Below are 11,848 nucleotides of genomic sequence, written 5' to 3' on the forward strand. Positions count from 1 at the left end.
AAGGTTCCGGAAATAGGAACAATAATTGATAAAGAAAATCGCGTGGCCCACTGTACTCCGCACTCATCTGGATCTGGCTCAGCAGCTCACACCAGGAAGCAGTATGGCAGGACAGTGAGACACGTGGGCTGCACTGGGCGGCGCTTCAATCAGCCAACGTTCTGACTGACTGTAGCAGCAGCCAATCAGAGCACGAAGGGGCAGGGCCGTCACCATGGTGCCAAAAATGCAACAAGACTGCTGCAACTTGCAACTGTCCCTGTGTACACACCCCTGCACTGCCGGCTAAGGTGGGTATTGGGGGGGAGGGGTGGGCGATGTGAGTTAACCTCTTTATTAGAATATTAATCATTAGAATATTAATGACATTTTTGAGCACTCCCCCATCCGTTTTAAATTAACCATTTCAGTTTGAGTTGAAAATGCTTGTTAATGTGAATTAGGCTGCGCTTATAGTGCCGGCGACGTCAGGCTGCGCTTATAGTGCCGGCGACGCGACGTCAGGCTGCGCTTATAGTGCCGGTGACGTCAGGCTGCGCTTATAGTGCCGGCGACGTCAGGCTGCGCTTATAGTGCCGGCGACGCGACGTCAGGCTGCACTTATAGTGCCGGCGACGCGACGTCAGGCTGCGCTTATAGTGCCGGCGACGTCAGGCTGCGCTTATAGTGCCGGTGATGCGACGTCAGGCTGCGCTTATAGTGCCGGCAACGCGACGTCAGGTGACGGTCGGTGGAAAAATCAAATTGAGATGACTTCCTGCGATCGCGACCAATCCGTCGCGCCGCACTTACTATAAGCGCACGCGGCGACGGCACTGCATTTGTTTTGAAGCGTCGCTGTCACTATAAGCGCAGCCTAAGGCTAAGGCCCCGCTCCCTCAGTCAGCGCGCCCGCACTGCAGACAGGCGGGGCGCTGACAGACACAGACCGCGTTATGCGGTCTGTAGGGAGCCGGGTCTGGAGTGGGAGGGGGGGTCGTGGTTTAAGCGGAGGGACCCGCTAACCCCCCCCCCCCCCACTCCTCGGGCTCGGGAGATGCTGCGGGCTCACACGCTGACACTCATGCACACATACACACACTCATGCACACACGCACACACGCACACAGATAGGCACTCAGACACACACACAGACAGGCACTCATGCTGCTTTCCCTCCACACTCCTCCCCGCTTCCCAAAGCCTCCCCTCCTCATTGGCTCACAGCCACACCACGTGACGCGTCGACACTAGGAATTACAATTCTCTTGTATCCCATAGCGGCTGACGCGTCACAGCGTGTAGTGAGCTGTGCAGCCAGGGGGGACCGGGACTGGCTCGGGAGGATTCCCCTGCTGGTGGGGAACGCTCGTGCGGCCGCCCGCGCCAACGAGCGCAGCGGGTCCCAGGCCTTAGACATTCATTGCCAGTCACGTGATCTGTATATATCATCAGAGGGACCTTACAGAACAGTCTTAGTGCAGTTAGTATACGCACATGCTTTATTTAGGACTTTTGAACATACTAGGGTCTCAGGCCCACGGCGCGCTTCACGTGCCAACCCTGCCCTCCGCAATATGACAGATTTGACTTTTTTCTTTCCCCACTTTCTCTATTGTCCCCCCCCCCCCAACTCCTCTCCCCCATTTTATCTTCCCCCACTCCTCTCCCTCCATTTCCTCACCCACTTCCTCTATCGTCCCTCCCTCGTCCCTCCCTCTTGCTCTTTCTCCACTGCACCTCTTGGATTTAATACCTTATAACGTTATCAGTTCTATCTGCCGCTCCTCCAGCATTCTTGCTTTTTCCTCATATGTCAACGGATTTGCGCTCTTTCTTTGTCTTGTTTCTGTCTAAACTTTATAGCTGTCTGAGTCTCCATATCTGCCAGCAGGCTATGTGCATTATGATGTCACCAATGAGCTAATCTCATGGAGGTATAGACATCATTTTATTTTTTGAAGTGAAACGTCTTTGCTGGCACCTGCTGAGTTTTCATGGGAATAAATCCTTACCTTGTAACGAAAAACCGTAACGTCACGCTCCTAATGGGTGACGTCACAGTCCTAATGGGCGCGAGGACGTCACGCTCGCGCATGCGCAAAAAAACACCGTTCCAGGCCGCACCGAGGTTAACACTATACACATGCGCAGAAGACGAGGTTGTGGGCCGCGGCGCATGTGCAGAACCCAATAGTCACCTCCCCGCATTCGCATTACTGCCCTTCAAGCGAATCACCTACTGCGCTTGCACCCAACTACCCTTGCACCCCAAACAGCTGACAATGGGCATGCGCACAATCACATACCATATGCATGCACGCCCACATCTTAGCATGCGCATGCGCAGATACTGTGTTCGCCGCGTCACGCCCACAGTCAAAGGCTGCTCATCGCTTTTACAACCGTACCGGAAGCTGTGAAAGCCTGGCCATGCACCAAGTCCCCTCCTCGCCACCTCACACGCGCGGGGACTGCTTGCCCTCTTGCCACACACTTCATGCGCCTCTACTCATGCTCATGCGTGCGCACACTGACTAACACACACACGCTGACTGACACACATACACACACAAGGAATTCACACTTACTATAAATATAGAAGGGCAAATCGCTAAAACACGCGTTCTAAGGCTGCGCTTATAGTGCCGGCGACGTCAGGCTGCGCTTATAGTGTGGCGACGCGACGTCAGGCTGCGCTTATAGTGCCGGTGATGTCAGGCTGCGGTTGCTGGAAAAATCAAATTGAGATGACTTCCAGCGATCGCGACCAAGCCGTCGCGCCGCGCTTACTATAAGCGCACGCGACGGCGGCAATGCATTTGCTTTGATACGACATCGCTGTCGCCGGTAGCCTAAGTGAAACTTCTTTGCGTTTGGCACTGAAATTGTGTTTTGATTTTTAATTTAAAACATCACCATCACAAATACAATTTCTGTGACAAAAGACAAAGAAGTTTCACTTAAAATGCGTGTGCTCAACGTATTAAGCATTTTTAATATAGAGAGACATGCACCTCATATTCACATGGGGGTGGGGGGGTGAAGGTTTTACAAGTCCTGTTAAGCCTTCACTGCTGGGAGGGTTTGCAACACTTTAAACATAGAAATCATAAAACGGGTTACCAAATTATGCCAAACCTGCCTTCACTCTCTGTGGAAACGTGGGGTCTGTCTATCTTTAGCAGATCGTTTTTCTTCCTGCACCAATATCTCTGTATTTTGCCCCAGTTTTGCCGTGTGTATCCGCTTGGGATTTGGGGCGTATCAGGAGGAGGTGCATGTGATAACGGGATTATCAGATTCTCCCTTTTATTTCAGCAGTGAACACCCCACCAGGTCTACCCTGGTATGAATCTTTCTAATCATCTGCACCAGATCTCTGCATATTGGGGGCCACAGGTGGAGCCCCTGAGGGCCACATGCAACCCACCAGCGCTGAATACACTGTCATTTAATCCAGCAAGAACGCCCATGTAGATCCCGTAAAAAGTGTCCCCACCTGCGACGTATCTGCACCAGATGTAAGAAACAAAGGGGTTACATTTCATCTAACAAGAGGAAGGGTGTATCAAAGCGGACGTCTCTTTATCGTCATACAACCACGGAGTTGAACAATGCCCAAGGCGGTTTCCTTCCAAGAGACTCCGCAGGAGCTCTCGGTGGACGATGATCTGAAGCGGTACCGGCAGCGGGACCTGTTTCAGACGTTGTTCTTCAAGGCGGCCTGCAGGTCGTTTGGTGCTCCCAAGTCGAGGAGACGCCGTATCATCGCCCCTCCCATGGAGAAGGTGGAGACTGCGGCGTCATGTACGGAGGGGGCTTTACACGGAGCCCGCAGCGGCCGTTCTAAATCAGATGGTGATGCAGAGAAGCCGGTGATCCCGGAGGGAGATCCCCGGCAGGGTTGTGCGGAGTGGATATCCGACAGGAAGAAACTCCGGGCCCATCTGGACAGTATGGTGGACCTGAAGAAATGGCTGGTGGGAAAACTGGAGCTCACGGAGACGGAGTACAGAGTGCTGGATAGGATGTCAGAAACCCCCACCCAAACCCAAACCCAAACGCCCCATGTAACCACTCGTGATACGGTGGGTGATGGACATTCTGATTTAGAAGTAACTGTGAATCACATGACTTATACTGTACATTAGCTATCACATCCACTATAGTTTTATAGGATCACCCCCGACAGCAAATGATTTATCCCCATAAACATTCATGGGATCCCCTATTTCTCTGTTAAACTGTAGGATTTGGAAATTAGGGGAAACAGTGATACTCTGTATCCATTGTGAACACCATGGTAACATTTCACAACTTTCAGTACATTGTGACACTGCTATTAATTGTTATTCATTTGTATTATTGGTTTCACTCAATATTAATAACCATATTACAAGTTCACCTCCAAATATATCAAACTCCAACCCGTGCCTGCCTTTAATTCCGTGTGTGATGTCACAGGACGCAGAGCGGCCCAGGACCCCGCAATGCTGCTGGACCATACCGTCCATCCAACAGCCCTGCCCGGAAGCGCTGGCCATCCTGGATTATTACCTGCGCAAGCACCAGCTGCGTCTCGTGGACCTGTACAACCAGATAGACAAGCACAAGAGGTGGAACATCTCCATCAGGGATCTGAGAGCCGCCAGGAAAGAGGTGATACGGGAAAAATAATTCTGCACTTAGTGACGCTGGGGCTCCTCCAGTCTAGTATTAATAATATTAACTGCGCTAATTAATATTAAATAGCGCAGGCGTGGCCTACTCTAGTCCTCCAGGGCTCCCAACAGGTCAGGGTTGGAGGATATCCCTGCTTCAGCACAGGTGGCTCAATCAGTGGCTCAGACTGAGCCACTGATTGAGCCACCTGTGCTGAAGCAGGGATATCGTGAAAACTTGATCTGTCGGTGGCCCTCGAGGAATGATATTGGCCACACCTGTGCTAGCGCTTTTCTCAATGCGGCTCAAAACCTTGGGACACATTGATCGGTCTCCAACAGACGTGGCAAACGTTGGCAGATGCAGATTTCCTGTTTATCACATGACAGTCTCCTGAGCTATATACGTACATCTCCCATTCATTCAACATCATTTCACACGATGTAAAATACAAACCACGTCTGACGTGACTTGCAATCCGCGCGTTTCTAGAAACGCCAGACTTTTTTTTACAATATCCCCTATCATTCTGGACGGAGTTGGGGGACTTTGGGCTATATCTGTACCGTTCCTCTGGTAAACCAGGGTAACTTAGTGACACATTTGCTACACGGTTTGCGGTCAGGTGAGATGTATCAGGCTAGTTTACATTGAGGGCATTTTTATGGCCTTCTCTCGGGGTGATCTTTTTCCAGGCCAGGATCCCCATCAGTGACGCACAGTTTGATGACCTGGTCTCCGGGCTGAGCAGCAAGATCCCAAATGTTATCAGCTACAAGGAGCTGTCCGTGGGACGTCAATCATGGAGGATGGAAACAAAAGAGCAGCGCAGGAGGGACTTAACGGTCAAGTCAGGTAGGGCATGGGGACCGCAGTGTGACAGTGTGGGACCGTTTGCCACACAGTGCCCGTTCCTACTGCAGGAATATTACTGGTTTATCAAAATCAGAGTTGCTCAACTCCAGTCCTCAACAAACCCCCCCCCCCCCGTTCCCCCCACCCCAACAGGTCAGGTGTTCAGGATATCCCAGCTTCAGCACAGGTGGCTCAATCAGTCCCTGCTTCAGCACAGGTGGTTGTATCAGTCCCAGTTTCCGCACAGGTGGCTCTATTAGCCCCAGCTTCAGCACAGGCAGCTCAATTAGTTTCTGATTGAGCCACCTGTGCTGAAGCTGGATTATCCTGAAAACCTGCCCTGTTTGTGGGGGGGGGGGGGGGGACTTGAGGACCCTGATTTAAACTCTTATTTATTAAATGTAATATTTGTAATAAAGATATGCATAAACTTATCTCTTTATTTTCAAAAGCCTTTTGGTATAAGCAACCCAAATAGAGAGGAGCTGCTCAGTGAGTAAAGACACTGACTCTGATAGCAACGACACAGTGTGAAGCAGGGGAAGCTGGTTCAATTCCCGCTGTCAGCTCCTTGTGACCTTGGGCAAGTCACTTTATCTCCCTGTGCCTCAGGCAACAAAAACACATAGATTGTGGGCATTTCACAGCTCATCCGTACCATGTGATGCTATTAGTTATTGCTAGTAATTGTTCCGTACTCATTGAGTTCCAGGCCCAGTATATTTACAGGATCCCTCCCACAGCGCAGGTAACACAGACTAATGAAGTATCTTCTCTGTCACTGTCACAACAGTTGGCCGCTCCCTGGCTCCTGAAGTCCGGGTAAGTGACTGTGACCGTGTCCAGGCCACAAGGAGCGGTTCCTCCTCTCTTAACAGTGAGGAGAGTCTGGGCAGTAGGTCGGCATTCCTGCAGGTGCCCAGAATCAGCCTGGAGGAAGGGAGACCCCTAAACTATGACGACATGGAGGAGATTGGAAGGATGTACAGAGAGAGGAGGCGCCGAGTGAAGGTGAGGAAACTGGAGAGGACCAGGGGAGGGGGAAGGTGAGGTCAGAAGAGGGGGGGAAGCCTGATTAGAGGGGAGATGAGCATGGAAGCCTGATGAGTTTTTTCATTAATATACTGTAAGCATAAAAATATGCCAAAACCTGACTCTTCCGGTCAGTCATTATTATAATAATACACTTTTGTAGTCAGCAGAGGCACATTATGGCCATCTTTTGGGAATATAGAAATAAATAGCCAGTCTGAGTGATGTGTGTGCTACTTGGGTCCCCCGGCTCCGCTGTCCTGCGGCCTACAATGTGTAAATAAGCAGCTTCATGGGATACTTAATAACCTGTCGCTGCTGGGACCCCCCGGGAGAGGCTGACGCCGCACCGGGGATCCCTGTTCTTGAGCTGTGCATCTGTCTCTGTCCCGTCAGAGTGACACGCTGGAATGGTTTGGACAGAGCCGCCCCCTGCGCTCGGGGAACGCCGCTGTGGATGCCCACTCCATGCCCTCCACACTGGGAGGAGAGGCGGGCGTGGCGGTGGATCAGTTCAGGAGGCAGTGCCTGCAACAATACTATGAGGTGCTGAAGCTATGTAAGAGCCACGGAGTGCCCCTGTGTGAGAGACTGCTGGAAAGAGGTGAGTGCAAAGCGATGATGTCACTTTTTCACGCCCTCTACAGTGATCCTTTCTTCTCTTACCTAGAGCACCCCGGAGATATTTGCTTAAATCCTGTCGTGAATTGTGGTAACATTAGCTGCCGTTACATTGTTTCACTCTCTGCTGATTACATTTTTCTTTCATATGGTTTTTAATGAAGGAATTTAAAACATCAAACGTGGTTTTAAATATTTGCATTTTTCATCTTTTTTCCCCCTCCTCTTAACGGTAACCCAACTCCTGTGATTCTCAGTATACTGCAGAGCAGTGCGTATCTCTATATAGGGCTTGGAGCTGGCAGTAGGAGTGGCAGGCTCTGTAAGTCCCATATCCTGTGTGTGTCCCCTGAGCAGGGCTGCTGTATCCCGGGGACAGTCGGGTTAGCTCCTCAGGACAGCGGCTGAGGATCAGACAGCCTGGGACAGCCCTCACCTGCGCAGAGGCTCCTGCGAAGAGACAGCCCTCAGTGAGGAAAGACTCTCAAGACAGCCTGCGCTTGGGCCTGGGCCTGGACCTGCACAAAGAGCCTGCGAGCCCACGGGAGAGCAGGTGAGGTGTATAACGCACGGAATATACACACCGGGAGATTTAGTGTACTTCTCCTGTATGTATACACTGCACTGAGGGTGTATATACATAACACATGTACTAACTGCTAATGGGGTGAATGTAAGTATTGTACAGTCAGATATGAAGTATATATACAGTATATATATCCACATACATACAGCGAACATGCACACACTGAACCTGGTATGTATACGGGTAGTGTATATTACATAGATTTACGCATGCGCACATACAATGTATATATTACAACTTAATGAATAACCCCATGGTGTGAGTTTAAATGTCCTACATTTGCATAAAGTCTCTTGAGGTCCTCCCTCAATCTCGATGTCTCTCTCGCAGTCTCCCTATCTATCTTCCTCTCTCAATCAATCAATGTTAAGCACGTGGAATACCCACGGGTTTCACAGAGCAGGTGAATATGGTGAGCTTTGAGGCCAGTGCTCGAATGCTTCACAGAAGAGGTTGGGTCTTAAGTGATTTCCTGAAATCTTGGAAGGTGGGGCCTTGCTTGATATTGATAGAAATATTGTTCCAATGCCCTGGCCTTGCTGCCAAGAATGTTCTTTTTCCAATCCTGGTAGATTTGAATCGAGGTACACTGAATTGTACACTGTATCGGTGTATTGTTGATTGACATGAGTAGTTTGGTTGGCTATTGAGTAATGTGTTCCGTGATGTATGATGGTTCTAGGCCATGTGCTTTAATTTGCAGTCTGATTGGCAGCCAGTGAAGGTTTCTCCGGGTTCCACTGATATGGTGATTCTGATCATTCTAGCTGCAGTATTCTGAATTGCCTGCAAACGGTTTATCTGGTTATTTGGCATGCCAAGATAGAGTGAGTTGCCTTTGTCAATTCTGGAGGTTACCAGGAAATGGGTGACCTTCCCTACGTCTTCCTTAAGGAGAGGCCTGAATGTCTCGATGAAGTGGAGGTGGTAGCGGCCAGACTCGATTGTTTGTTTGAATTGTTCTTGCATTGTGAGATTACTATCAGTGGTGATGCCCAGACTTTTCTCGGGTTTGGAGGGTACTGTGGAGTGGTCTTGGATTTGGACGTGTTTCAGGTTCTTTTGTTTATTCATTTGGTTATGGATGATAGTCTCCATTTTGTCCATGTTTAGTTTTCACCAACCATCCATGTTCTTATATCTGCAAGGCAAGCTGAGTGAGATGGCATAGCCAGAGTAATAGTCACATACTGGACCATCTGCATATTGGTGGTACTTGGGACCATGGCTTGCAGTGATTGGATCCACTGACTTCATATAGATATTAAAGAGGAGAGGGAAGAGAATGGATTGTATAGGCATTCCACATGTAATGTATGCTGCAGATGACGAGAGCCCACTCATGTATACTCTTTTGGGTCTTCTGCTTAAGAATGAGGTGGTAAGCTAGTCAAGGGCTTGGACAGATATCTCTTCAACAGTTTTCAGCCTGTGTAATTGAAGCTGATGGTCAACCGTGTCGAAGGTAGCCGAGAGGTCCAGCAGAATAAAAATGGATGGAGATTCTCTATCTGTAGAAGTCAGCAAGTCATGTATCACACTTATCATGGCAGCTTCAGTTCTGTGAAGTCTCCTGAAGCCTGACTGATTGTTATTTTTTTCCCCCCAGACTGTGATTTTTTTCTAGGTGCACTTGTAGTTGAAGCTCTCTCATATTTGCTATGACTTTGGAGAAAAATGGGGGATTGGAAACCGGATTGAAGCTTTTTAGGTCTGAGGTATCTAGTGTTAATTATTCGGAACTACGGTAGATTTCAGATTGTTCATTAACTTGCTCTGGGTCAATTGATTGGTTGAAAATCCAGAGGCTGGTGCTGCGGATTATGCTTTATGGGGCTTTCACAAACCATGATGGACAGGTGTCCAGGTCACATAGTCTGGAGGTTGTCATCTAGTTCCCTGCAGGAGATGTTAGAAAATCCAGAGAACCTCATGTTGCTGGGTGTTCAATCCAAGGTCGGATTGTTTCTCTTGACATCTATAGTCCCTCTCTTATATTCTGGATCTTGAAGTTAAAATATTCAACTGTTCAGTAGATCAGAAGAGTATCAGCTGTTGTGGTTTCACTTTTTGGTGCTTAGCTATTGTGTCTACCACATTCTAACCCCAGTTGTACATTTCAGAAAGTGAGGCAACATCAGTGTTGGTTGCTAGACCAGAGGCTGCGTCTGTGAGACTCACGTCCAGAGCTTTAGGGTACAGCAGTGTATGTGGTCTGTACATTCTCACAGTAGTCCTCGTTGGTTTAGTTGATGTTTGAGGTTGAGACAGAGAAGCTTCAATTATGGTGTGGTCAGACCAGGTACTGTGGCAGCAGAGATTGAGTCGAAGTGTTTGCCATTTGTAAAGATGAGGTATATTGTGTGTGGCCGTGCTTGTGGCTGCTACTATGAGCTGGTTGACTATACCAAAGCAATACCAAGGCCTCTCTCTCAGTTTCCCTGCCTTTCCTTTAGTCTCCCTGCCTCTCCCGCAGTTTCCCATAGTCTCCTGGCCTCTCCCTCAGTCTCCCTGCCTCTCCTCCAGTTTCCCTCAGTCTCCCTGCCTCTCCCCCAGTTTCCCCCAGTCTCCCTACCTCTCCCCCAGTTTCCCTCAGTCTCCCTGCCTCTCCCTGCCTCTCCCGCAGTTTCCCTGCCTCTCCCCCAGTTTCCCTCAGTCTCCCTGCCTCTCCCCCAGTCTCCCTGCCTCTCCCCCAGTGTCCCTCAGTCTCCTTGCCTCTCCCCCAGTTTTCCTCAGTCTCCCTGCCTCTCCCCCAGTTCCCCTCAGTCTCCCTGCCTCTCCCCCAGTTTCCCTCAGTCTCCCTGCCTCTCCCGCAGTTTCCCTCAGTCTCCCTGCCTCTCCCCCAGTTTTCCTCAGTCTCCCTGCCTCTCCCCCAGTTTTCCTCAGTCTCCCTGCCTTTCCCCCAGTTTCCCTCAGTCTCCCTGCCTCTCCCTCAGTCTCCCTGCCTCTCCCCCAGTGTCCCTCAGTCTCCCTGCCTCTCCCCCAGTATCTCTTCCACCTTCCTGCAGCTGCAGATCTCAGATGCTCTTAACCTACTCCCCATTTGGTTCTTGAGCCAGCAGGGTAACGTATCCCGCCAGCACTGTACCGTATCCCACCAGCACTTACGTGAGAAGGGTCAAGGCCAAAGTGAGGGGTCGCTCCAAGGCCGGGTCAGGAACCACAAACTGCTGGACCACGTTTGAGCAATTCCAGGAGATGAGCCGGTCAGTCCTGAGAATGATCTAAGAAGCACTTTGCTCTGTTACATTGCACGATACAGCTCTCTGCACTGCCAGGTGTATACATCATACATCTTATACATGCAGCATATACATGTAGCATATACATACAGCATATACAGTGGTGTGAAAAAGGAAGTACACCCTCTTTGAATTCTTTGGTTTTACATATCAGGACATAATAGCAATCATCTGTTCCTTAGCAGGTCTTAAAATTAGGTAAATACAACCTCAGATGAGCAACAACACATGACATATTACACCGTGTCACAAATTGTTCATGTGTCCATCAGAATTTCCCTCATCGGAGACTTGTTTTTTTCATTTCCTAGGAATCTGAAGAGGAAATTTCCCCACGCCTTCCTGACAGCTGATGACAATGCTTTCTGGCCGGGGCATCTCCTGGACAATCTCCGTATCTATCTGCCCCAGGTCGCTCAGAGGGCCCGATCTGTCGTCCCATCACTGATCAGCGATACCCGGAGATATTGCCATTCAGAAGGACAGTGTCTAAGATTGCTATTGGTCCAAAGAAATGCCGGGAGTTCACGCAGCTATGGATTTGCCGCAGAAATGTTATCATTTATTTTCGATGGCGCTATTATCTAAATAAATCTGGCAGCTCTGTCTCATACACACAGCCTTGTATTGGGAATGGGGGGGGGAGTGGGGGTTGCATGGGCGGAATAAATAAGGAATATACACACAATTGGGGTTTACCTCCTGACTGAGACTAAAAGCCAATTCCCAGTTTGAGGCAGGATTTTAGATGTTCGGAGGTAACCGGAGAAAACGTGCAACTGTGTGTGTATATATATATATTTCTCAAACCGCCGTATGTGTGTTCGTCTGTCTGTCCTGTCCCTAGGGGCAATCACATTGGACCTTT

The 11,848-nt window shown here is 49.6% G+C and overlaps 1 protein-coding gene across 2 annotated transcripts; it reads left to right on the top strand.

Annotated features, from left to right (window-relative positions):
• Nucleotides 1-103: 103 nt before the first annotated feature.
• Nucleotides 104-11,593, top strand: EFCAB12 (EF-hand calcium binding domain 12). 2 transcript variants are annotated; one of them, XM_075574658.1, is made up of 9 exons: nucleotides 104-290; nucleotides 3,301-4,070; nucleotides 4,447-4,641; nucleotides 5,340-5,499; nucleotides 6,293-6,510; nucleotides 6,928-7,135; nucleotides 7,510-7,705; nucleotides 10,798-10,944; nucleotides 11,292-11,593. In XM_075574658.1, exons 2-9 carry the CDS (start codon nucleotides 3,597-3,599, stop codon nucleotides 11,566-11,568), a joined length of 1,875 nt encoding a protein of 624 aa, XP_075430773.1. In that variant the 5' UTR covers nucleotides 104-290; nucleotides 3,301-3,596; the 3' UTR covers nucleotides 11,569-11,593. The 2 variants fall into 2 exon arrangements, with proteins under 2 accessions (XP_075430773.1, XP_075430772.1); XM_075574657.1 differs by having other exon boundaries at nucleotides 167-290; nucleotides 3,304-4,070.
• Nucleotides 11,594-11,848: the final 255 nt, after the last annotated feature.

Source organism: Ascaphus truei, chromosome 17, assembly GCF_040206685.1.
Source record: "Ascaphus truei isolate aAscTru1 chromosome 17, aAscTru1.hap1, whole genome shotgun sequence".
Lineage (NCBI taxonomy): Eukaryota > Metazoa > Chordata > Amphibia > Anura > Ascaphidae > Ascaphus > Ascaphus truei.

What these genes read in the sequence shown, in the direction of transcription:
- EFCAB12 (XM_075574658.1), top strand. Translation starts at nt 3,597, where the DNA reads ATGCCCAAGGCGGTTTCCTTCCAAGAGACTCCGCAGGAGCTCTCGGTG. An exon ending in AGAGGAGGCGCCGAGTGAAG is followed by an intron (nt 6,511 to 6,927) that starts GTGAGGAAACTG and finishes CTGTCCCGTCAG; the next exon opens with AGTGACACGCTGGAATGGTT. An exon ending in GCGAGCCCACGGGAGAGCAG is followed by an intron (nt 7,706 to 10,797) that starts GTGAGGTGTATA and finishes TTCTTGAGCCAG; the next exon opens with CAGGGTAACGTATCCCGCCA.